Genomic DNA, 27,227 nt, shown 5'->3' on the forward strand with positions numbered 1-27,227 from the left:
GACTTGCTCCTGAGGCCAATAAGTTGGTAAGCAGCTTGAAAACAATGCCGATGCTGCATGATGAGGCATACGCCCAGGAAACAAAACTGAACAACGTCCATGAATTTCCAGATAACACCCTGGTGCTCCCGTAAGTACATTTTCCCTGGGGAGATTTTTCAGATAATTACATCTCCAAACATTTACTGTGAAGAATCCATTATGAGATTATAAAAAATGCTTATATTGATGTAAAAGGATAAAGCCTGCCACGTCTGGCACTGTAGAAAATGTCTGTTTTGATGGATTTGCAATGAAGTATCTCACAACTGCTTGGGAAATAACTTTCAAATTAGGCAACAAGTAACTATTCTGGGCAGCTTAGTCCTGCATTTTTTTTTCAGTTTTTTGATATTAATTTGCTATTGTGCAGACATACAAATCTATTAAAAAAGTAAATACTGAAAAAGTAGCAGGTAATTAATGCGTCTGTGAATTGGCCTTGTGCTTTAATTCTGCAGGCCTTCTGTTTTTAAAAAACCCTAAAAGCTGGTTCTTTCGCAAATTTATGCAATATTATGATAATAAGCAATGGGCTTATAATTAATCTGCATTGCTTCTGAACTGTTGGGCAACGTTTAATAAGCTTATAGGTTTCATTTAGAGGGCAGTATGCTAATTTGAGATATCCCCCAGCTGTGATGAATGACTGTACCCCTGTAAACGTGTTAACTTTGCACAAAGGATGATTTTACACAGTCATTAAAAAATAAATGTGACTATAGCTGTGTTGCTATAAGAGTAAAAATTGATCTTCTTTAATGTTTAAGGAGAAAATCAGGACATACAAAGAAAATGTAAGATTTATTAATTTCTTTCTGTTTTGTATTGAGGTCTCTGTGTAAAGCTTTTAAAGTAATCACTTAAAAGGCAGATGGCAGGAAAAAGGGTAAAGGGAAAAGAAATGGACTCCCAGTGGAGCAGTATTGATGGGAACATACAGTTTCTGTTAGGTACGATGGTTATGCTAAGAAGAATGGAGCTCCATTACGATAACAGAGCTTGTAACTTAATAACTTTTAAATACTTTAAGGGGTTTGAGATATAATGAAACCACACTAGTATATCCATTTGAGTCCTAAGTATACTTGACCTCGCACATCTTTTCCGTGAAGAACAGAAAAGCGTAAAACAATCATTCACATCAAAAACTGAGGTTTAAAAAACAATCTTGTTTTGTTTTTCTGGCACTGCTGAGTGCTGTTTCTGGAGGTTAGTCATGGCAATTTGCCATTTTCCCTTTTGTGCTAGCCGAGTGATATTTTAACTAGGCAGTTGAGAAATATTGTGAGTTTCTGAGGGGAGAAAATAGGAGTATTCTGTGAACTTTGTATATTTGTGTGATAACCTTGATGTAAGTGGAACAATATGGTCTCCTTTTAGAGAGAGGCATCAAAAGTCGTAGACTAGGCTGGTCTCTGGCATCGGTGCGTTGTGCTTCATTTAAACAGCACATCCTCAGGGAACCTTTGTTTTCACAGATTTCCAACTGACTTCCAAAGTTACTCTTAGCATGTGTAAATGTGATATCCAACAAGGCAATTTTTTATATGAAGTCTAACTTCCTAGGTACAGTACATCAGTTGGTTAGGAATGAAAACTACACACTGTTTAAATGCTCTCTCTGCTGTATGCAGCTGTCTTACAGGCAGGGTGGAGAAAGGGAGGCCTGTGGTCCTTGGAGGCAGGGAGAGCAGACAGCATGCTTAGAAATAGGACAATCCCACTGTGATTTCATAACCATCATCACCTTTGATAAGTCCCCTCCAAATTTGGGATCATGTACTTTCATAAGATGTTTGAGTGCCCAGACACTTCTTAATCTTTGGTCTCCATCTGCTGGGCTGCACACTGCATGATGTTTGAAAGTGTTACAGCCCCACAAGTACTTGATCCTGTTGCTTGACTGTTTGTTTTTCGTTTGGTTTGGGTTTTTTTCCCCTGTATAGTTGCTTTGTGTTGTTTTTATTGTACTTAGAGCAGTCTTTTCCCAGCTGTCAAGGTTGCACTTGTTCAGTGGCCAATAATTAATCGCCAGTGAGTTGTTTATGGTCCTGGAGCCTCTGTTTTCAACCTATACTAGTATTTTAAGATCTTTGCTATTATTGCATGCTTAAGCTCCACATCGTAACAAGAGACAGCTGGTACCATATAGCAAACTTTCCTAACAAGGTGACAACAGGCCTAATACACTGGGACTGGAACTTTACAAAGTTAAATTACTAGCAAAGGCAATATTGTTTTCACTGGGTCACTGTGCAGCAATTTCCTTGAAGATCTTAACTAACCAAGAGAGTTTTTTTCTGAAATCTGAAGTCACAGAAACTGAGTAGAGTGGATCTTCTGAAGGCCATAAAAATGAAGCCCAGTCATAAGATTTTTAAGAGAAGATACCCTTTTTCTTTTTTTTTTTTTTTTTTGTTGCAACCCCTTATAAAACTTGGGAGCTTATAGATTCCTTTCAATAGCTTATGTAACATTTTTCAACCTTAAGGCTTGGTATCAATTTTTCATAGGATCATAGAATGGTTTGGGTTGGAAGGGACCTTGAAGATCATCAAGTTCCAACCCCTCTGCCATGGGCAGGGACACCTCCCACTAGCCCAGGTTGCTCAAAGCCTCATCCAGTCTGGCCTTGAACACCTCCAGGGATGGGGCATCCACAGCTTCTCTGGGCAACTTGTTCCAGTGCCTCACCACCCTCACAGTAAAATATTTCTTCCTAATATCTAATCTAAATCTACCTTCTTTCAGCTTAAAACTGTTACCTCTCATCCTGTCGCTACACACCCTGATAAAAGAGTGCCTCCTCATCTCTCCTGTAGCCCCCTTTAAGTACTGGGAGGCTGCTATAAGGTTTCCCCAGAGCCTTCTCTTCTCCAGGCTGAACAACCCCGACTCTCTCAGCCCGTCCTCATAGGGGTGGTGCTCCAGCCCTCTGACCATCTTTGTTGCCCTCTTCTGGACCCGCTCCAACAGGTCCATCTCTTTTCTGTGCTGAGGACTCCACAGCTGGATGCAGTACTGCAGGTGGGTTCTCACAAGAGCAGAGTAGAGGGGGAGAATCACCTCCCTTGGCCTGCTGGTCATGCTTCTTTTGATGCAGCCCAGGACACGGTTGACTTTCTGGGCTGCAAGTGCACATTGCTGGGTCACATTGAGCTTCTCATCAACCAGCACCCCCTAGTCCTTCTCCTTAAGGCCTGCTCTCAATCCATTCTCCTCCCAGCCTGTATTTGTGCTTGGGATTGCCCTGACCCAGGTGCAGGACCTTGCACTTGGCCTTGTTGAACTTCATGAGGTTCACATGGGCCCATCTCTCTGGCCCTTTAAGTTCCTTCTAGATGGCATCCCTTCCCTCCAGTGTGTCGACTGCACCACACAGCCTGGTGTCAGTGGCAAATTTGCTGAGGGTGCACTTGATTCCACTGTCCATGTCTCCAACAAAGATGTTAAAGAGCACCAGTCCCAATACCAACACCTGTGGAAAGCAGCTCGTCAAAAGTCTCCATTTGGACAACCAAGTTTGTTAGAACTCCAAACTTAAACAAAGTAAGTCTGAGTTCTTCTTTTCTGTCTTTAGTTTTGCCAGCCCTTCTCCACCTCCCAAATATGTTTATTATTAAATTAAATGTAGGGATTTGTGCTTCAAACCACTTCAAGCTATAAACTTCTAAACTTGGAACTTAATATTCCAAATTTAAGAGCATTTTTTTGGCTTTAGACTTGGGAGTGCAGGGTAGAAGGGTGAATACTACTGATTTAGTGAAAAAATCAGAAGTGATGAGCTGGCATTAGCTCTAAGAATTTTTTTTTCCAATTCTCTTTCTTTGTAGTGCCTCTAAGCAAAAGAAAAGAATTTTCTACACAATCCTGGAGCTCTCACCACTGCTTGATTCTTCCAACATGACGCCAGAGGACTGGGCCAAAATTGCAAAGAAACTTGAGGTACTGTGGTGTGGGATAAGATTTCATTTGTTCCCTAAGCAAAAATAGCAGTATATGTACTATACTGAGGATGATAAAACAATTCAGTAGTGCTGTATATAGATATTTGTTTATTTAAAATGTAAATGTTATGTACCTTGCTTAGTTACTTGCAAAGTAACAAGTACTGTGTGCACAAGGTTTGCTGAATTTTCTTTTTCCTTTTAAAAATGTTGCAAACTTGTTAGAGTTATATAGTTCTCCCAATTATAAGCCATGTCATAATTCTGTACAAGAAAAAAATATATAAAAATTGCAGCTATGATTGAATAAGATATATAATATGTAGGTTGATATGTTCTAAAATGTTGACTTTAATTCACTGTCCAAAAATGTTGAATAAAAACTTTAGGTGTAGGTGACTTAAGTGAAGGTTGATTAGTTACACATTATTTGAGTGTTCAAATAGGTTAATAGTTGGCTGTTGATGTAGAAAATAATTTCATATATTTATGCCTTTCTTACTCTGGACACAGACTGATTTGACTGACTTTGACTTTGCAGACAGTAGAAAAGTGCTATCATGGTTAGGTTTCCCACACTGGGAAATGTTTAAAGCCCTAGATATTTCTGCATATGTAGATAAATTCATTACATTCTTCTCTATATCAAAAATCAGCATTACTCTGCTCCTGCCCCTGTGTCTGAACTTCGCTGTGTGCTTCTAAGTAGAAATGAGAAACATTTTAAATACTTCACACCAGGAATTCATACATACTTGATAGAAATAAATAACCATGGGCCTAGTAAGATATTGCTCTCCCACTCCTGCTTGCTCTGCGATAGTGGGCTTTTTAGTGTAAATTTCCTTCTTTGACCAGGCTGTACCAACGCACGTAAGCTGTAGGATAATGCTGGGAATGCTGCCAAAGATAATGTAATGGTCTTTCACTTTTAGGTCCTCTAATCCTGCAACCACCAAACTAGGGGTGATGCTCCTCCTATGGAATGCATCTTGCCAGGGCAGAGAAGAGACAGAGCTGGTGTACAGGTGGACAGCCTGCAGGATGGAGCAGGGACACAGCTGGGAAAAGCCCAGGGCCAAGAGTAGAGTAACATGAAGAAGGCAATGCCATGCCAAACAGGAGAGAAGTTACCTTTCTTCCTTCATGGCACATTAGTTTTATTAAAACTCCTCAGCTCAAAAAATGCTTCTTTCTCATACACCGAATGTGACTTTTCTGTATGTACAAATATCCAGTAAGTGTAATCCAAGTGAAAAGTGCTGAGAAGGGCAAAAACCCCCTCTGTCTGGTTTACGTATAGACACTGCCACTTTGTGTTCATCTTGGACACGTACTTGGCATAGCTGTAGTGTGCTGGTGAATTTCCAGACTGAAATGTTATAAGACGCTTCTGTGGGATACCTCTTTAATGGCCAGCCTGATTTTTTATGTTATGAAGCTTAAACCAAGCTATGTTCTTCCACATCTAATAAGGTACATCAGGCTGAAAATATTTGTGAGCATGCTGATTGAGTTAGAGAGGACAAGTGGCTATTCCTGTGATCTTAGCCCTTCTTGAAACTTACTTATCTTGATACTGCATTGGTGAATAACCATGCATCATGCTATAGTTTGGCCTACAGAAAGATCTTGCAACACTGGCTGTTGTTCTGCTGGCTAACTTGTTAGAAATAAGCAGAAACCCCCTGAAACTTCCAGTACGTAGCAACATGTAGGCTGAAGAAGTATGTATGTGAAGAAATAGCAAAAGGACAAGTAGAAATCCGCAGGTGAGTTTGGAGGTGACCTTATTATCGGGAAATGCCAAGTGTGTGTGCCTACTGTAGCATAAGAAGTGTAACTAAAAAGAAGTCTTGTTTAATTTTATGGCAACACCACTTTTTTCCCCTATGCTGGCATTTCATGTATCTGGTTAGACTTCTGCGTAATCCTTTCCATGTTACCAAATTACATCAGAGACATCAATGTCTCTCACTACAGTGTTTACTGTGTGCATTACTCTTAAAATAGAAGAACCAATTTATTTTACCTTGAAAAGCCAGCAGATGACTTTATTCCAATTGGATGAGCTGCACGATTCATGGCTTTGCATTAAAAAAAACCTCCTGGGTGGGATTGTATGCAGATTAAAGTTATGATAAAATTCCTTTTTGCGGCTGTACATGCCTGATAGTCTAAGGGACTTATCAAAAAGCCATCAAGTGTATGTGCGTTAACAAACAAGAAGCCTCTTCACCTCTTTCTGCTGCAGAAGGCACACAGAACGGATGCTACAGAAATGATGCCCCTTTTCAACAGGAGAGGGCACTCTTACACTGGCAATTTGCCTGTCTGCCACGCGGATTAAATGGACTGGTTTTGCTATATGTATGTTATGTTAGCCTTGGTTTGCCTAATCTGTTTCTGTACATGGTGTAATCCCTAAAGTAAAAGCGGCAACAAGAAATCAGACTATGCGACTCATTTGCATATGTTAACATTCCTGTTTAAAGCCATTGCTAAGCTTTTCTTAATTAGCAGTCTTCTGGTTTAAAAATGCTGCATTAATATGTATACATAGAAGAATCTCTTTGACTGTTCCATAATTAGAAATACTGGCTCTAGTGCTTAGTGTCCCATTAACCCTTAATTGTATTTAAACTGAAAACAGGATAACTTTAGCAAGAATTATTCGTGTAGTACCCTTTAAAGTATTATACTGTTGCTTGCATCAATGAAAGTAATGCAATATGTACTTCACTTGCTGATGCCAATGTGTTGCTCTAACAATGTGAAAACTGCCTCTCCGTTTCCAGGAACACTATGAAAAGTATGATGGTTTTGTGATCCTTCACGGCACTGATACCATGGCGTATACAGCTTCAGCCTTATCCTTCATGTGTGAGAACCTGGGTAAAACTGTTGTTCTGACAGGATCTCAGGTAATGGACTTAAATTGAAGTCAGAAGCCTCATTTTTTATTTTTATATGCAATACTAGGTAGTATCCTGATTATCACTGTATAGTTTAGTAGTGCAGGGTGGGCCTCTGGCCAGGGTGAATGGTCACTGTGCTGATAGAAATTAGTGAGAATTGACGGGCTCACCTGCTGAGGAACTGCCCCATAATTTTATCATTAATGACTTTACAACTCTACCAAATCAGACGAGTAGTTCATTATGGCTGGGGCCAGATGCTTCAGAGAAAGATATAAGAGCCTGTCATTGGCCATTGTGTATTAATCAGTTTATAAGAGAAGCATCTTTCCAGCCTCAGGTGGCTGCTGGTTGTTAGCTGTCTTTTTTTTTTTCTTTTAAGGCCCTGAGGCTTATTGCTTTTTACTTCATCAGTTGTTATCCCATCTTACGTTACTCATTGATGCATTCTTTATATTTTTTTTTAACAATCTTTCAGCATTAGATGAATTTTTGATCATTTCTGTTCCACAAAGCATCTAACACAGTCTGTTTCCTTTCCTCTAAAGACTACATTTATTCATTTTCATTCTCTTAGCTGGAGATCAGCCCTTTGCATATTGTCTGAGGAGGAGGGGTTGTCTTACTAGAATAGCTTGCTTGAGCGTAAAATACAGCTCTAATCGCAAAAGAGAGATGAAACATCACACTGTAAAATTCCCCTCCCCCATCTCATAACTTCCCTTTCACATGTGGTCTATTTGAAGTCCAAATACAAAAGTCTAGGAAGGACTAGGCTCCCACTTACTGTCTTGACATGGAGCAGTCTGACTGTGGTACGTCATATTCAAGGTTTTACTTTCTTTTTGGCTTTATTGCTTGGAGATCTGCCTGACATATCTAGCAATGGAGCATGTGATTTTTTTTTTTTCATTGCTGAAAGGAGCTCTGACTCTCTGTTAATATTAAGACGCAATCTGAAAAGGCTTGGAAGTCGTCACTCAGCAGACCAAATTTCTGGTTTTAATCTTGTTCTTTTCTGTCGGTAATAACCTGCTGGCTCAGTTTTTCTATACTGTGAGGAAAGATGGTGCAAGAGAGCTGTTGTGAAGCCCCTAGAGACCGTTGTGTATGATCTGGGGCTGTTGCTTTTTCTCTGGACAATCACTTCTCCCAGTCACTTTAACTATGCCTGCTTTCTATTTTTTATATTTTTCCTAAATCAGTCTTTTAATCTGCTTGATCACAGTAGAATCATTTCTATAAGAGCTTTTAAGCACTTAAATTGTAAGTCTGTTAAGCACAGAGGGGAACCCTGCCGTCTGCTGCAGTGTGAAAGAGTTTGGATGCAGAAGGAAACTTTATTTGTCATAAATCATTGTTACATGAATTATTCATGTATTTGAGTTGGACTCTTTTTTCTGCTGTGTAGGCTTTACATAAGGGACAGGGTGTAATTTCAGTCTCTGCTCTTCAGGTGCCCATATACGAGTTGCAGAATGACGGCCGAGCCAACCTTCTTGGGGCACTGCTCTTTGCTGGGCAGTTCGTGATTCCTGAGGTCTGTTTGCCTGTGAAGACTGTCTCAGAAGCTGCTTTTCTCCCTCTAGCCAGGACGCATACTTACATACTCAAAATATCCGGTAGGCAGTAAGGAATTGCACTTAAACTGGAAGATAAATGGATTCTGCTGAGGTAACAGGCGCTTGCATGGTAAAGCACGTGCCATTTTCTCAGGACTCATATCCCATTTTGCCCATATACAATCTATAAAGACTATCAAGTCTGAAATGTAGCTTGCAGCAGACTTGAAATCAGAGGTTCCCTTGCAAATATGTGGGATCTGAAACACTTGTAAATCAGTTTTTTAACTGAAAGTTACTTTGAACTTCTAAAGTTTCTCTAGAACTGGTAGGAGTGTCTTCTGGCTCTAGTTCCTGAAGACTGGAGTGTCGAGGATGATACACCTAATGGACATGGAAGTACCTCCATGGTCTCAGCACCCTGCCTTTAAAGATGTTGGTGCTGTGCAGCCCAAAAATCAGAGAGAAAACTAGTCAAGTGACAACTCATTTCACTTCTGCTATGCTCCCAAAGCCAGTTCTTGTAAGACAACAGCAATAGCTGACTGGCCAAGATCTGCATAACTAATAACAACTTTGGGGTATCTCTGTTCCTTCAAATTCTAATTGACAAACTTTAAGGCACTTGATAAGGAATCTAATTGTTCATGTTTGGTAACTCTTTTGAAAGTTACCCTCATTTTCACCAGGCCTTTTGTTAAGGTTTTGGACTCTGAATTTAGATATAACTGATGAACTTATTAAAAGTCCACACTATTTCTTTCCTCTGTTTCTGAATTGGACTTAGGCTAATTTGCTGTCTCCTAGACTATGCCTCATGAGAGGATTACGAAACTAGTTAGGTCTTTACTTGTTTTGTTCTTAAATTCTTAAACCAATGTGTGACAGATGTGCCAACTCTTTTTGAAAGGGTAAGAGTTGTAAACATCTACTAGCCTCTGAGTTGCTTTAAAGACTTAGAAAACACTTTATAAAGGACGGACTACAGTATTTATCTACTGAATCTTTTAATTACTGGCTTGTTCATAGACCTGTTTCTTTACTTGTCTTACAGGTGTGCCTGTATTTTTATAATAAACTGTACAGGGGAAATAGGGTGACTAAGGTGGATGCTGGGAGTTTCAATGCCTTTTCCTCACCTAACCTGCCTCCACTTGCAAATGCTGAGGTTGATATTACAAGTAAGCAACATCATCTCTTAAGCCTTGTAATTTATGCCACATGCAATAGAACTCTAGCTGTGCCTATGTAGTTGAAATGCTGTTTTTAAACTCAAGTATCTTTGAAAGCCCTGTAGCTTGACTCCACTTTATCTGTTCTGAAACTGTTTAAATATTAGTAAGACTGAGAATTTGTGACTCAGCTGCATTTATCTGTTGAATATAGATGTGAGCTAGACTGACTTTGACTAAAGATCCAGACTAACCAGAGGGAATGTTGCCCCTGTGTCATGAAAATGCTTGCTCTGAAGATAAAAATGAGGGAGTGAGGACTGAAAGAACAAAGAGTTTAATCTCATTAATGACCACGCTGGGCTCGGAAATCAGGCAAAAGAGTCATTGCAGAGTACTTGCAGCTTCAACAGATTCTCATTTTGATGCATGTCATTGTGTAAGATGTTTTACTGGATATGTACTGCTGTGATATTTAGGACCTGTCTAAACTGCAAGCACACTGAAAACAGCAGACCTGGAATGTGCGCTGTGTGAAGTATTTTTTCCCCAAAACTTACTTACGTTCCCTATAATTTCTGTGTGTCTGTTTTTTAAGGAGGTAGAAAACTACATGAAGGTTTCAGCACCCATTTGTGAAGTCATTAACACATTGATGTCTGTTTTTGGATAAATGGTACCCTTTCTTTGCAGAGGGGAGAAGAGAGACATGTTTGGAATCTAGCCAAATGAGGAGTTGCCAAAAAACATACTAAAGGACAGTTTTAAAAAATACAACATGTTATGCGAGCTGGTTTTGGATAGGCTAGGTTTATTACAAAGGAGTAGGACTTTTTGTCAATCTCCACTATTACAAAAAAATAGGAATAGGAGGAGGTTCCCAAATTCTTTTGCTAGGTGCTGTTAGTGGCAGTAGGAGATCTAGCCCTGTGCTTTGCAGAGTGACATTCTGAATGGTTTCTACTACTAGAGAGAGACATTCTGCAATTTGGAAAAATAAACTTGTCCCTTCCACCTAATGAGTGGGAGTTACTTAAAAAAGTTTCAGGATCAAAGTGCTGTGTTTGTAGCAGCCCGCTACAAACCGAGGAAGCCTGTGGAAATACTGTTGTGGTCTGTAAGACATGTCTCAGGTAGAAAGTCTGACACTGTTGTATTACTGTGCTGTGTGAAATACAGTGTATCTGAAATCAACAGAAATGCTGTCAGTTGATTGTTGCAGTAAATTGGGGAGAATCTTCTTTCTTGGGTTTTTATGAACTGCATCAAGTAGGGTATAAATAAATTCTGTTTACTGAGTGATCAATAATTAAATCAAGCTGCAAATTGCATGTTATTTCTCTCTTGGATTTGCATGAACTGTTTTGTGATTCCTTGTCTATAGTAGAAAAATGAGAAAGTTATTAAGTACTTCCCTTGGCCCATACTGGGTCCCATTATCTTTTCAGTAGACTGCCCCATTGAGATCAGTGGGGATTTCTGATTTTAAAACTGATGGTGTGATAGGCTCTGTTGGTATTTGTTTCAGTTGATTACCCAGTTAGGGTAGCATCATTTATCCAAGATGACGGTGTCAGTATTGAAGGATTGTTTCATTTTGAAAAAGCATAGTTTATAGTATGGGCAATCTACTAGTGCTGCTTTCTTTTGTCCAAAGTAATTGTTTGAAACATCGTTGTCTCCCTTGAGTTTGCTTGTACAATCCTCATATGAAGCTTTCATTGCAACAAGGAACCACCTGGGCTTTTAAAAACAAAGCAAACAAATCTAGTGTCTTTTTAACTTTTTTTTTTTCAAAATGACTTTGTATAATATGTCTTAATCCTCTTGTAGACAGGGCTGACTCTTGCTGCTTCAGCATTATGGAGAGCAGCCTGAGGATGCCAGGAGGAGCAGGCCATGTGCAGACACCCGCCTCAGGCTTCCCAGTTCTAACAAAGCTGGGAATGGAAATTCCAGAGAAGCAGAGGGGGAGAGGTGACAGGATGGAGGGAGTGGGGAGCGTAATGGGATCATGCGTTGGTACACAGGAATGTGCAGAGGATGTGCTGTTCAAGGCTGGCCATACAATACGAAATCAACAACCTACTTCAGAGCCAGAGAGGAGAAGGAGAAGCTCAGTCCTCTTCCCTTTCTAGCCTAGCTGCAGCTCTTTTCTTCATTTCTCATACCCATTTTTCACCCTGTTCCCTCCCTCCACTGCTAAGACTTCCAGTGGATTTCTGATCCCATCAACTGGCTGTGTTCTCAGACAGATCCTTAACTGTGTTAGCAACAACTAAGAGTCCTATTATCCAGTTTCAGATGAGCAAGTGTGTCAGCTTCCTCAAGACTTTCAATTTAGCACAAGAAACTCCTGTAAGTGAAAATTTGTAGCCCACTCCTGAGATAAGTAAGAAAGCCAATGCTGATGGGAGATACTTTTGCAGCAGAATCTGAAATCTCTGTATGAAATGGACAATATAGAAATAACCAAAAATATTTCTAAAATCTTAAAGCTTATCAAATAAAAGACCTTGCCTTATTTCTCCCATATTTTGAAAACAGGAGAGACAAGGAGGACTGTTTCACTTGAAATGTGTAAAGAGTCTCAGTATATTTCATAACTGATTACTCTCCTCTGTTCTCTATTGTCCTAATGAAGCAAAGATGAAACTTGCTTTGTTACCATGGCTGGACTTTCTTCATCACACATGTATGTAACTTCTGGGAGTGGTGCACATGTACAGGACCATATGATAAGAAACCTGTAGGGGACAAACAGCCCATGTGACTCTGTGTGCAGATGCAGTGCAGCAGCAGCAGCAGCTTAGAAGGCCCTTTTGGGCTCGTCTACCCACCAGTCTCATTAGAGAGAAGGTATTAGTCACTGTCCAAGTCTGTCTTGATTGGCAGTTCTGGTTATTTATAGTAAAAAGCCCAAGTCATTTATGTATTAAGGCAAATGCCAGCTCTCGTCACTAAAGTGCTTTTAGCTCCCCTCCTCCTTTGTAAGTAGGCATGTTGATTCTTGCAACAACACCATTCAATTTAAATATTCATTTCAAAAGGTATGTGGTGATTGTTTTCTAACAAACTGCCAAAAAAGAGGGTCTGGGTTTGTTTGCCTTCTTCAGGAGTTTGCACCCATAGGTTGGCCTGTGCTCCCCACCCCTTGGCTGCTGCTGGGAATTGTAATGAACGCCGGGCAGCTTATATAATGGTAGGGCTCGCCTGTAGCCCTGCAGAGAAGGATGAGAAGAAAGCGTTGCTGTTTGTCTGGAGCTCTGCAATCACAGAAAGCTGTATTTCTTGTTTGATTTCATAACTTGGAGTTCAGTCACCACTCCTAAGGGAGGTGTCGCTCTTAGTTGCTGCTTTCCCATTATGAGTTGAAACCTGCATTGTGGCATAGGCGCTGTTTAAAAAAAGTGGGGTTTTGCTGCTTTCTAGACTGTGTAGAGCTGCTTCTCTTTTTCATTTTATTTTTAATTCATGTTCATGGGGCTGGGTGCATGGGAGAGAGAGAATAAAGCTGAATAATATAAGGTATTTTTTGAGCTATAATTTTAAAAGATAAAGTGTTTGGTAGGGAGGGGGAGATTAGAAATAGCAGAGTATTGTTTATGTGATGGCTTTGTTTGGAAGAATAAACAAAAGGCGTTAATATCTTGAATGCAGTCTCCTTGAATAATGCAATGTTTTCTATCCCAAGCCATTTCGGACACAGTATATAAAAAGCCATTACCTCTTTATTTTATGTACATTGCTTTGAAAACTTGCTTTCTGCTGTGCAAGACTAGTAGCTAGCTTGTGTTTGTTCCTCAGCTTTGTATCCATATTTACATAATGCAGTCACTATCTCAGTTAAACTCTTTACAAGCACAGGCCATCCAAGTCAGAACAGGTTACTGTTTTCTGTGTTGTGCCAAAACTGAATATCCCTAATTAGTCACTCTTATCCATAGGATAAAAACCTGTTATGAACACCGATGATACATACAGCTTTTTTTATTTCACCTGCTTGTATATGTGTTTCTTACTTAAGAACTGTTAGTGATACCTAAGATTTTTTTTAAATTTATTTAACAAAAAGAAGATTGCTGTGTGGTATGACTATAGGCTGCAAGACAGATGGTGTATTCAGTACAATGAAGATGCTTGAACTTAGCTATGCAATGTAAATATTCTTCCTTTTTGTGGATGTAATCTTGAAGATGGAGGATGCAAAGAGTGTATTCTGATTTTTTTTCCCCCCTTAACTGGTGCTCTGCCTCACATACAACAGTTCTGAATAAATCTGAGATGAAGTCAGGCTTTTGTGTATATTTATTTGTCTTTGGCTCTTGCGTCACACTTGCCTTTTGTTCTGCTTTTTAGACTCATTTGTCTAATGGAAAACTGACGTCTGTGGAGTCTGCAGTACCAAGCACGTTATGTAGGCTGATGAGGTTCATGAGCAAGAGAATGTTAACTCAGGGAGAATCTCTAGTTCTTTTTTTTAATATAGTTTGGAATTACATCACTGTACTATGTCTGCATGCATTAAATTTATCTTGTAGAGGATATGTTATTTGGTAGAGCGTACTCCAAGAGTACAGGTATAGGCCTGGTATAGGTCTGACTTCTGAACCTATCCTCTGATCTCTCTCCTTGGTCTTCTACTTTTGGCAATATCTTAGTGAACCATGCCAAGGCAGGTTTCCTCAGTTCATTCTTCATGTTTGTTACAGGCATTAGGGATGCTAATAGTTGCCAAACTTAGTAGTATGCATTTGTGAAGTTTTGGCAGGGACTCCTAGCTTATGGATGATAAATAAATAATAAATAATAAATGATAAAGGAAAGGAAGCTCTGATACAGTTTTATTGCCATCCCTTCTTATAGAGGAGGCTGCTTTTAAAGAATTAATCTGTGTTTTAGAAGGTTGAAGGGATTTGATTTATTGCTAAACACTGCTGCTTCTTAAAGCACAGTGCTTGTGACAGAACGTTGTTAGCCAGGGCTATGAACCTCAGGCAGAACAGATGCATGGCTTTCTGCACTCACTTGTGTACCTCTTGCAGGTCTCTGAATTGCTCTGGAAAGGTCATGGAGGCCTTTGAGAGCTACTTGGCTAACTACTAAATCCAACCAGGTGGTTTCAGAACCATGTTGGCCAGTTTGGCACAAAGAAATAAACTGTAGAAATGGCCTATATTTCTATTCTCCCATTCCTAGAGCATTAGGAATCCACATGCTGAAGTGTGGCTGGTTGGACAAAAATTATGCCAATCAAGTGCTTGTAACCTGTTTAACAATGTATGGCATTTTTTTAGAAAGAGCATACAGAGGCTCTAGTTGCTGACAGGGCACCGTGACAAGAAGGGACAGTTTATAAAGTCTTATAGGTGACTGCTATTTTCTGTCCTGTAGTTTTTAGTATATCTAGTAGTGGGGCAGTAGAGCAGGCTTCAATGGAGGCTTTTAAATGTACTCTGAATTTTCTAGCAAATGGCCGTCTGCTGATTGCAAGAGATTGCAACAGTAATTGGTGTGAGTAACTCTCTGCATGGCTGAGAGCAAGTCAGTATTATGCATGCAGATCTTCTATCTGTCTTGCTGTTTGGGAGCTTCTCCAAAATCTAAAAAGCTTAAATCATGATGGGAAGACAGGGAGTTTTACAGCATGATCTACTTTCATTGAAGCATGATGTTCTGAGCTGCTGGCTGCTGTTTGTTACACCTCTTCCACTGCCTTGTAGGAGCCATCAGTGCTACCAACGCTGCGCTGCTACACTGTAGTAGTAAAATTTTGAAATCAATAATACATGACTTGGCTTCTAATAATGCAACACAAACAAACTATTAGTTAAACAGCTGGCTTCTGGCTCTAAATGTATAGTCAGAGTTAATTGAATCCTTGCTATTTTATTTAATCGTTAGTAACTACCTAATAAACTCTGGAGGTGATTAGTGGCAACAGTAACAGCATTTGTCATCTCTTATGTCTGGGAAGACGAAGGTTTGTTTTCTAAACATGAATCCAGGCTGGTATCAGGCCAACTACATAACAACGAAGTTCAGGTCAGTGCGTGACAAGTAAAGATCCCTGCACACTCCTCTGTTGGTTGAGGCTTTCTGAGCACTCTGAACTGGGACAGTTGGCACTAACAGGATGTGTTCAGCATCGTGAACCCGTCAGATTTTGTACTTGAGTACTTTTCACAGCTATCAGACTTGTCTTTTGAAGAGGTTGTAGTAGAGGCACACAGCTTTGTCTCTGATAGATCATCCTGTTCACTAATGAACCTATTGAACTAAAATATTCATTTTGGAAGTCTTTGCTACAAAATGCTATTAAATTGAAGTATACACATTAAATATCTCCTTGAAGGGCACTAACTTAGAAATATTGATGAGTAATACTGATATATCTCAGAATATAGACTATTTTGGAATTCAAGGTAAAATAGAACACAGTTGAGCCTGACCTGGATGTGGCCTTGAAGACGTATTTTTTAGTACCTAATAAATAAGGTGTGTTAGATCAGCTGCTATGGCTGGGCCTTCATTTCCTCATTTCAAAAATACATTATCTTTCATGAATCCCCTAGATAAGAAACAATTTTAAAGACAATGTTGTAAGTATAAAGTGCTACAAGTATACTTAATATTATGTCTTAATATTAAAGTTAAAAGGCCATTTCTTTTTAACAGTAAACTGGGAAACGGTGTGGAGACCCAATACCAAAAAGAAATTTCGAGTTCATACCAATATGAACAGGAATGTTGGGCTTCTGCGAATCTTCCCTGGAATCACTGCTGCTGCTGTAAGTGTCACAGCTTCGTTTTGGAAGTGGGTGAGGTGATGCTCAAATACTTCATTAGTTAGCTGAAATAAGGAAGCTGCATTGTTGTAGCAGGGTTGGGTTTTGGAGGGAAGGGAAAGGATCTTCTGATAAATGTTTTTTGGAATATCAGAGCATTCAAAGACTATTTTCATATGCATAAACTGTTGATAAAAACTTTTCAAATATCTTTTGTCTAAACCGCCTGAGCTCTGAAGCTTAAAATTAATTTATTATCAGGGCTCATAAATATGTCGAGTGTGCTCTTCTAGACAGGTGCAGGCTAAAGTGACCATGGAAATGCTCTTATGCTGCATGTTGAGACATATTAATAGATATCTTGTAAAAGAATTCACAATATGGTGTGTGGAGGGGACTGTGAGTATTTCTGCAACTCATGCTTCTTTTTTAAGGTTCATTTTGTCTCACGCTGGTGGTTAACATGACTCTCAGCATTCATACAGAGCTGAAAATGAGAAGTGGGATTTTGCTGCTGAAAGTGAGAAGTGGGATTTTTTTGCCTTTAAAAATTATTTTCCAGAACTGTGGTTTTAGATCATTTGTCTTTAAATTTTTTGTCAAATACTAGTTCCATTAAATTGACAGGTCTTTTGTGGCTGTTGCCATCTTAAATTGAATCCAGTAGTTTAAGCAGCACTCCTCAATTATAATACCATTCTCTTTAGGTGAATACGAACAGATGGAAAGGCAGAGGGGTGGTATATTTGCAATAAAACTCCAACTGTATAGTTAGCCTCATGGGGGCTTACAGTGTATTGCATTTAGCATATGTGATCAGCAAGGAAATGTCTAGGTTGTTTAAAATACATCTTTCTAGGAAGAAGACTTTGCTAGGCATCCTCTTACAGTGAGCCACAATAGCTGCCTCATTAACAACGGGCCCAGAATGAATTAGTGCCTCTTTTTTTTTTCTGCCTTGAGTTAAATCAATTGAGTTTTGGGTTAAAAAACCTCCAGGCTTCATTAGAATGTTCTTTCCTGAAAGGTGAGACCCTCTTTCTCCTAGGCAGACATTTGTTAACAAAACTCTTTGCTAAAGTAACAAATCTGGGCGAGGGTGGGGGTTCTAAACTCAATTAATAATTCCACATTTATTTCGTAAGTGTAAATCTACCTATTTTTTCTGCCACGGTGCAACAGTATAGCCTGTTAATGGCACTTGAACAATAGCATCCTTTTTCACACTGAGGACATGACTGTAGAAAATAGTTTATTTTAAAATCTATACCTCTAGGAATTTTAAAGGAAGCTAAAGAGTGTAGTGTTCATTTTTTAAAGCTTATTCTACAGTCTCAGTTATTGCAAACGGGGAGCACAGAAGGGCATGAGATGACTGTAAGGCATGAGAGCCTGTAAGACTATAACAGGAATAGACCATTTTTAAAAACTCTGTGTCGTACGTGAAAATCTTAATGTGGCTTAAACACACCTTTTGTCTCCCTTCCCTGTCTTGTTTTTAAACAGGTCAAAGCATTTCTTCAGCCTCCAATTGAGGGGATTGTACTTGAAACTTATGGAAGTGGCAATGCCCCAAACAAAAGAGAAGACTTGCTGGAAGAACTGAAGAAAGCAACTGAACGAAAAGTAGTGATTCTAAACTGTACGCAGTGTTTACGAGGGTCTGTTACAACAGTCTACGCAACAGGGCAGGTAAGGGTTGTGCAATGATTTCAAACTGTTCTGCTGTGTAAAAGAAACATCCCACTGATACAACTTGATTGTATGCTTCTAGTAGTCCCACTGTATAAAACCAGATTTGTTAAGCTCTAAAGATATTGCTTGTAAAATAATTCTATGTGAAAAATCTTAAGCTGGAAGCATTTAAATATGTATCTGCAAACAAGATCCTATTACTCCTAATCTGAACAGTCGAAACAGGCAGCTCAAATCACAGATTAGTGATTGCTTGCTCTTGTTGTGTCCCAGATACACTGCGTTAGATCAGTAGTATCTCTCCCAAAGGGATTCCACTGAGCTAGAAGCTAGCTTAGGGGTCAGGTGATCAAATAAAGTAGGATTCAATACACCAGCAGTTACTTAGCTGCAATGTAGGAACATCGAGAAAGCCTGCAAATCCAACCGGTATTCCAAATACCAGTTTTTTATTTGACTGGAAGTACAACTGAATTCAGTGAGAGGTTGGGGAACAGTATGTAAGGAAGTGTCTGTCTTGCAGAATGGAAATCAGTTGTGTTTAACCCATGAAGGCTAACTTAAAGCAGACTTTGTGTAGATACTTTTAATATTCAGGGCATTTTATTGTGAGTTTCTCAATTGTGTTTTAAGTCATGATATCACTGGCACTAATAAGAGCTCAAAGCCATATAAGGGTATGTGTTGCATATGGTAGTGTGAAGGAAGCTGGTTTAACTGGCCTTTATAAAAAGGCTGGCCATTAAGTAGCCAAGAAGCACTGCCAGAGGGTGACTCATCCCCCTGTTTTAGACACCTGGTTTTGTTGGGAGCAACCACCTGTCTGGCAGAGCCAGGCTCTTCAGTGACTGTGAGACAAACCTGGATACTCTAGTCTGGTGCTGAAACCTGCCTCTTGTAGCATTGCTTTTGACACAGCTTTAGATTATATTTGCTTCAAGAACACATAGACTGTTTTGAGGAGAAAGAAAAGGACATTGTAAGAGTTTCTTTCTACCTCTTCAGTATCCAAACTTGGTATTTTCTGATACGGACAGTCATTTGGGTGTTGGTAAACCTTTTGCATAACTTAAAGGAGATGTTTTGAGAAGTATTAACTCTTGCAAAGATCCTGTTCTCTGTAGCAAATATGATAGGAACACATGGATTATATAAAACAGTTCACACAGAAGGAAGAAAGCATTTAAGTCAATAAAAGGCACAAAACATATTTGAAAAACAACATGAAAATTAAGCCTAGCTTTTATGGGATCTTCTGCTTGAAATTGACTGCTAAAATGTATGGAAGGAAGGAAAAAAAAAACTTTTCTATGCTGTGGTTAAAAGATTCTCCAAGTAGATACCTCTAAAATGGCTTTTTGCACTCTGATCCAGACTGTTGGTATGCTGAATTAGAAGTTTCTGCTCAGGTCTTGCTGAACTGCTGTAAGGCTGTGTGGAAATGTGTTCATTTCTGGCTTCCACCTTTTGTATGGAGCATGTATTATGTTGCTTCAGCATCCCGTTGATTGAGGCTGCCCTGTTTTCCTGGCATCTTCTGAGGAGAACACTGACAGAGCCAAGTCCTACAAAATTACTTCATGCTTGTTCTTTCATTGCCTTCTCCTTTTCATAAGAAACAGCTCAATGGAGGAAGTATCATGGGTGAATGCTGGAAAGTTGCTGTAATGTTAACTTTACTTTGATTTTTATTTAAATAAAATCTTTCACAGGTCTTTGCATATGGCTGGGCCATTTTTTACTCATTCAAGCTAGCCAGGTGGGTCAGCTGAGTCCCTGGTTTACCTTGAAGTATTTGTTTTAATTAACTGAATGTCTGGCTTCTGATCCATCTGCACAGTAGAAACTTAGAATTGAGGGCACTTTAGTTATAGGAAGGAAGCTGGGAAATCCCATCCTCCTTCTCTTTCTCAAACCCACTGAAAAAGCCCGAACTGTTCTTTGGCTAGCTCTGCAGTACAGAAAGTATTTCTCACCTTCTCTGTATATATTTTCCCATGGGACTTTAAAAAATGTTAGTCTGGGGGTCTCAGAGGTGGTTAATGAGCTGATTAAGGCTCTGTATCTTGCTAAAAATATTAAAGCCACAACAAGTTTCAAAGCTGAAGTTTACATACAAGGTATTTAAAAGTAAAATACAGTGTAAAGAACCTACTGCAAGATAATGTGAGGCATCACATTATAACAAAGATGATGGTCTGTGGTTTAGAGAAGCCAGAGTGTTTGCTCAGGTACAATTTAGCGACAAGGCATCTGAAGTCTCCTTTGTCTTTGTTGTCTTGCTCACTGTACGCTTATTGGGCTTGCTGACCAAGATCTTTCTGCTTTTTGCTTTGGTTCAGATAGTTTATTTGTTTTAAACTAGCAGACAGATAAGTTTAAAAGGTCATCCTTTTCAGCTGTTCTTGTCAGAGCTGTGTGAATTACATATTTCAGTTGTATGTTCTAAATCATGCGCTGCTAGCGCAGCCTGAAAGGATCTGAAAACACTCCTGCTGTGAGCACGCTGTAGTGCTGGAATTCATCCAAAGCAATGCCCCATAAAAGAATGGTAAATATGTCTGTGTGAGAACAGCCTACCTGGCAATGTTCAAAATGCCACTGGGTTAAAACAGAGTAACTGCAGCTTTTCAATAAAGGGAATCTGACAACTCTGCAGATAGCTGATATGGACCTTTCACTTTTAGCTTAGTAAGTGACCGTGGCAAACGTTTGGTTGAATTCTTCAATGTTATTGCATGAAAAGGAGTTTAAAGTAAAAGTAATCTCTATTCATCTGGCTCCAGTATTTGCTTGGTGTTTGATAACTAAAATTACAAAAATTACAGTGGCAGTAGGAGGAGCAGGAGAGTGGAGGCATGGCTGCATACTGTATTCCGTGTGACTGCTCATCATTCACGTACATTTTCTGTACACGCAGGTATTTCTGAATGCTGTGCTGATTGGGATCATTATTGCTTTTTATTCAGACTCTAGCTGATGTTGGAGTAATTCCTGGCGGTGATATGACACCAGAGGCAGCCCTAACTAAACTGTCATACACGCTCAGCAAGAGTGAGCTTAGCTGGGAGGAGAAGAGGCAGGTAAATATTTCAGTGTGACCTTGAAAGGCTTTAACTTTCTTATCTACTGTGCTAACTTCTGCTTAGCTGAATTCCTTGAGCTTCTCCCTTGCATTTAAAAGCAATTTGTTCCAGAGCCATAATGTGAATATCACGTGTTTTTTTTTCTTAAGGAAAATACTGTTAGGCAAATGGATGTTTGTAGATTGGGAGAGAAAATTTGTAAACTCAGGTGAAGACCGTGACTGAGCCATAAAAATGCTATCTTTAAACAGGAGTAGTCTATCTTGGGCATTTCTGTAGTAAAAACCCATGTGTGGAAATTCACATGGGAGACAGAATCCCAACCCTACTGAAGTCAGCAAAGATCTTGCCATTGATTTTAGTGTGGTAAAAATTTAATCCAAGATTCATACACACAAAGCTAATTCTGAAAATAAATACTGCCTACAGCCTCTTCCTATACAGCACTGCTCATGAGAGTTCTAGATTTTGTTTCTCTAAGACGAGATACACTTTATAATACATAAAAAATAGAGGATTATTCTAAGAACCATTTGTAACTGATTTTAAAATCATAACCCCTTTGACAATGTTGTTACTGTTCATTGGTGTTTAATCAAGGCTTTTTTCCTCAAATTATGTAGTTATATATAATGTTCCTTTTCTGAAAGGAACATATAGCTCTGAATTAGAAAGGGGAGCAGCAGTCTGTAGGAATGCATGTGTTTCTGTGCTTGTATGCTGTGAAATAATCCTGACACTTTGGGAGATGACATCATGATGAGTCACTCTCTGGGCTTAAGCACTGCATGCACACGTGTGTCTTTTGGTGATGGTTTGTTTTTATTAAAACTGAAACAAATTTGATCATTATTTCATGCTCAATATCTTCCAACCAGTAGCAGCTCTTGAGACAAACATATTTGGATACCTACAATCGTAAGTAAGGTGCCTGGAAGTGCCACTTACTGTGCTTAGAAACAGTTTCAGACTCTGAACTTTCAGTTGTTTGCTAAAGCCCTGGCTCTGAAAAATGAGAGGAGGAGGAGCTATGTGTTTCTTCGATGAGGATGGCCAGAACATACTCTGTGCAAGAACATGCTTGACAACGACATAATGCTGTGTGAGAGTACTGGTACTGCATGTGTTTATACACTTCAGAAACCCAGGCTCTTCACTGATGCTCCTTTGGTACACTCACTGGCCCTGGAACATAGGTGTACTAGCCTCTTCTTAATGCAGGCTTTGTCTTCTTGCACAGAGGATTATTTGACCTAGGACAGGAGAAACTTTCCCAGCTAGCTTCCTGCCTAGGTGTGTGAGTTAAAATTTAATTTGAGATTCAGTTTGCTGAGGTGAGATAGCTGACTTACTCAGGTGAGGACTTGGTGATAGGAGGTTTTAGGTACCACTGGCACAAGGTACTCCTGCATCTTCATGTGCTGCCCTTCGGAACGTGCTACACACATGCGGTGGTGCTGGGAGCTTTTTTATATGGTTTGAAAAACAAAATAACTTTTTCAATTTCCTTGAGTTAAGCAGGATAAGTTTCCTCATTTGACTCATTGTACAGACCCACAAACAATTGTGTTGGCACAACTAAGGGAGCAGCATGCTGCATTGCCTGGGCAGGAATGAGTGGTAGAGACCAGGAGAAGAAGAAGCCTGGAGATATGTTGACTGTGGCAATATCTTCAGCTAAACATATCAGCAAACAATAGTCTCCCAAGAGACGGAAGCGCTCCTGAAGCTGGCGTGGTTATTTTGGGATTCTCTTTCAACACGAAGAAGCAAGGAATGTGCCCCCAGACACATGCAAATGGCTGCAGAGCTGGTAGGACTGAGTAAGGCACGTAGGGCTTTGCACTGGGTGCATTGAGCACAGGTGCCAATTGCTAAGGTTACCTATGCAAAGCAATTATCTCAACCTGTCAAACTCTAAAAGCGCGCCAAAGCAGTTGGTATCCTCTGAGTTACATGTATAAGAGACTCTTCCAGCAGACAGCTATAGTGTTGTCAGCACTTGGAGTTTTTTTTTTTTTTTAATAAAGGGCATGCCTAGACATAAGCAAACCTGGGGCATTCCTCCTTCCAACATCACATCTGTTTCTTGCAAACTTTCACAATCCTGCTTTTTAAAATTCTAATTGAAATAACTACGTGCTTTATAGCTGCATCAGCAACCTTTTGTGAAAGAGTGCCAGTATGTAAAATTGTCAGAATTGAGGAAACCAGTTGCTTTTTCTTAGTGATTGGCTTCTCCCTCTGTTGTCTGGATTTCCCAGAACCTGTCTTTTGGAGTATTTTAATTTCTTTGTTGCCATGTTCAAGCACTTTCTACACATGAGTTGGCTGACCTGGTTTTGGTTTGGCTTTTTTATTTTCCCCTGTTTTTATTGGATGCACCCATCCTGCAAACTGTTACACTCCTGTTTTAATGTTGAATGACGGGTACTAGTGTAGACCTTCTGCATTCACAGCTGGCTCTATGGCCAAATTTTAACAAAATCAGGTCTAATGGAGCTGTTCAAAAATCCACTGAAATACATGATCATCCACAGGCAGCACTGGGCTTTGTTTTGTGGCCTGCGTACGCAACGTGTGTAGGAGTACTGAGGTTTGGGAATGCTGGCAAAAGGCAGCATTTCAGAGTATTCTGGTCTTCAGCCTCATTCTGCTAATTACTCACTATCTTTGTGTTTTTAAGTAGGCTGCAGCTTACCCCACTAGGGAACTTTTGTCTGCATACTCTAAAAATTGGGGTGTTTTGTTATGTGCTTATTTTGGTTTCTTAGCTTTGGAAGAAAGTTTTATTTGCCTGTCCCTTTTTTCCTCCCCTTTGTCTTTTTAAACTTGCAGTCTTCATGGGACAGTAACTATTTCTATAACCTTTTGTCTGCATTCAGTTAGTTTCTGTAATTCCTCCAAACAATTTTCTAACTTGATTCTAAGGTTTTTTATTAGACTACTACCATATTTTTCCTCTGCTAACAAAGGATTTGATTGCTTGCTTTTCAGATGCTGAGTGAGAATCTAAGAGGAGAAATGACTGTTGTACCCACAGGAGCCAAGATCTCTCTGAGAGATAGCAAGTTTATTCAAGTGATTGCCAAATCTCTAAGTATCAGCAGCAAGGAGGTATATATTTAAATATTTAAAATCGAACTCATGTAAAGCTGTAAACTCAGTTAAATGAACCTAGCTTAAAGCTGAACAGCAAAGCTGAAAGAAAAATGGAACATTGGAGCTTTTATATTATTTTTTTAGTACTGAGTGTCCCAGCTAACCCGTTGGGTTAGGGAGAAAGGACACAATGACAAGCATAACATTTAAATGTTTTAATTAAAAACATATTAACTTTTTTTTTCCTCTTTGTAGCCCCATCTTGATTTTATTTTCTTGGCTGGCTGGTTGCAATAACAAGCCTCAGACAGTGGCTGTAATTCAGGGTATCAATGATATGAAAAAGTGCTCTGTATTTTTGTGGTCAAATGTATTGACAGTTTGGAGCAATCCAAATAATAGTGGGTAAACCAGCTTAATTGTACATGCAGTCACAGAAGGCTGATACTAAGGAAGCACTACACAAGCGTAATTTGTGGTGTTTAATATTAGTCCTTCCCAACTGGAAAATCAGAAAAAAATAGTATTGGTTGTAAGATACAAGTATTTGCCTTTCTCTTGGCTTGGTTTCGGGGAAGATGGGATTTTTAGTAGCTAATGTATACTGAATGTATGGTTCTTCTTTAGTAAGTGTGAGAAATGGGAGAATATATAGGGGGTGTACGGGGTTTGTCCATGGAGGTTTGGAAGTATGGGTTATGCAAATATCTGAGGAATCACATGAATAAAGTTGATCTAGTCTTGAGGAGACTGGACTATATGGCCTTTTCCAACTCCTACCAGCACTGTTTCTCTTACTGTACTACGGTCCAATCTGTAACTATAGCCATACAGAGATGGTAATTAGTGCGTGCACCTTAAATGGTGTATATATAGATATCAGGGAATTGTGCTGCTGCCGGGGAGGAATATAAATCTTCATGGATGTGAGACTGACAAAATGTAAAATACACAAGACTTCTTTCCTTCCAAGAACTAAATGCTACCATTTTTAAATGATTAATTTGGAAACTTTACATGACAGCAAGGGCAGTGTTTTTATGACGTTAGAGGTGAGGCTGATACTAAATGTTTGACTTTATTTGTTTCTCAGGAGTTAGCAGCCGTAAGAGATGCATTAATTCCACCTTTGGCTTGTGCTGCAGCTAAACTGGGTGACGTAGATGCACTAAGAGCCATAGCAGAAATGGTAATGTAAAATTAACAGTTCGTACAAAACACAAATTTTCAAATAGAGCTGTAGATGATGGGAGGAAACTATACTCACTGGGCAGCTACTACCTAAGTCTTAGAATCAAGGTGCTTTGACTAATACAGTTGTTTTCTAGGCTCCTAGTTTTTGCCTTTCAAAACTGGCATGTTCTTTCTCCTATCTGATTCTCAGCTGTTTACATTTTCTTTTGAACTGTAAAAATACAGGTAGATTAAAATGCAACTTCTTATCTGCTAACTTTGGAACACTTTAAAATGGTTTGTGCTGCTTTCTTTCACTTAACTTTCTTTATGCATATTCATATTATCCAGCTTTTGGATGTAAATCTGTCATGATTAAAAAAAAACCACTTGAAAATTATATTTAAGTAAAACACAGTGGAGTGCTAATTCAGGATTTTTGGCTTTCCGCATTGCTCTAGCTTAGGTTATACCTGAAGAAAAACTCAGGCATTTCCCTGTATCATCTTCTGCACTTCTTATTTTTTTTTTTTTCCTCTTTGCCTTGCTTTACTCTTGAGACTTTAGTAATGGGCCTTGAGAAAGCATAAATATATCTTGAAAATAGCAATAAACTAAGACAAGTCAAGTCAGCAGAGTAGAGGCACAAAGCTGCTGTGTGGCATACTGCAATAAAGGGCATATCTGAAGGGGCTGTAATGAGAACATGTGTAGAGGGGGGAACATGCAGAAGGTGGAATGAATCTCTTTGTTGGTGCTAAAACAACGCTACAAGATAAACTTTAAGTTTGACGAGCTTAACATTTTCGTGGCAGAATTAAAATACGGTGTATGCATCTACTGTTGTACCAACAAATTAATGTGGAGGCATTACCTTTTAGCATGCAAAAGATCTGTCCTTTTGTAGGGTGGAAACTTGAGCTGTGGAGACTACGATGGCCGAACTCCGCTTCATATTGCAGCCTCTGAAGGGCACTTACCATTAGTTGAGTATTTGTTGACATCTGGCGCAACTGTTTATGCTAGAGACAGATATGGATCTACCCCACTGATGAATGCGATCAAGTTCAGGTAACAAAATAATTTATACACCACTCTATATAAAGTTTATAAACTTTCTACCATTTCGAATTTAAAGTCCATCCTTGTGTTTTGGTCTTATTTAGTCTCAGCAGTCATGTGTAAATGACAGCAGGTAAAATAATACAAACCAGCTTCATTTCGAAGGAAGTGACTAGCCTAAATTAAAATATTTTTTTAAGATAATATGAAATGAAAACGAACTACTTGATATGCATGCAGAATTTTTATCATAAAGTAACTTATTGCTGCCTTCCCGCCAAGACTTTGTCCATGATTTCAGGACTCCATTCTTTCTTATGAGGCTTCCTTATAAAACAGAGCCAAACTCATCACTCCTTTTGACTGTCAGAAGTGAGAGTGCAGGACCAAGGGCTGTCAGTTTTCTTTCTGCCCTCCCCTTTCTCATCAAGACCTGACTGTTTCAATTGGCACAAAGTATACCGGTAGGTTGACATGTTTTAATACTTCCCTTTCACCGGTGCTTTCCTGAATCTCTTGCTGGGTGACTGGTTTTTTGATTTTTCCCTTCCACCCACTCATAATTACATGGGATAGCTGCATGGCTCTGCCTGCTTTGTGGATTTCCTCTTCCTGTTGTTCTGGATGTCAGCAGTTTTCGAATGGTAGTCATGAACATGCGATTTACTGGTCTTTTCCAT

General features: G+C 39.4%; 1 protein-coding gene across 1 annotated transcript; it reads left to right on the plus strand.

Annotated features, from left to right (window-relative positions):
* Positions 1-26,556, plus strand: ASPG (asparaginase; the record flags this gene model as incomplete). Its single annotated transcript, XM_010086728.1, has 11 exons — positions 1-130; positions 3,876-3,987; positions 6,788-6,913; positions 8,364-8,447; positions 9,524-9,650; positions 16,320-16,432; positions 17,936-18,121; positions 21,094-21,207; positions 24,208-24,327; positions 25,406-25,501; positions 26,393-26,556. Coding segments are annotated over 11 exons (1,372 nt in total), but the record flags the coding sequence as incomplete, so codon positions are not given.
* Between the last annotated feature and the right edge of the window lie 671 nt (positions 26,557-27,227).

This window comes from Pterocles gutturalis, unplaced genomic scaffold, assembly GCF_000699245.1.
Source record: "Pterocles gutturalis isolate BGI_N339 unplaced genomic scaffold, ASM69924v1 scaffold18766, whole genome shotgun sequence".
In the NCBI taxonomy this organism is placed as follows: Eukaryota; Metazoa; Chordata; class Aves; order Pterocliformes; family Pteroclidae; genus Pterocles; species Pterocles gutturalis.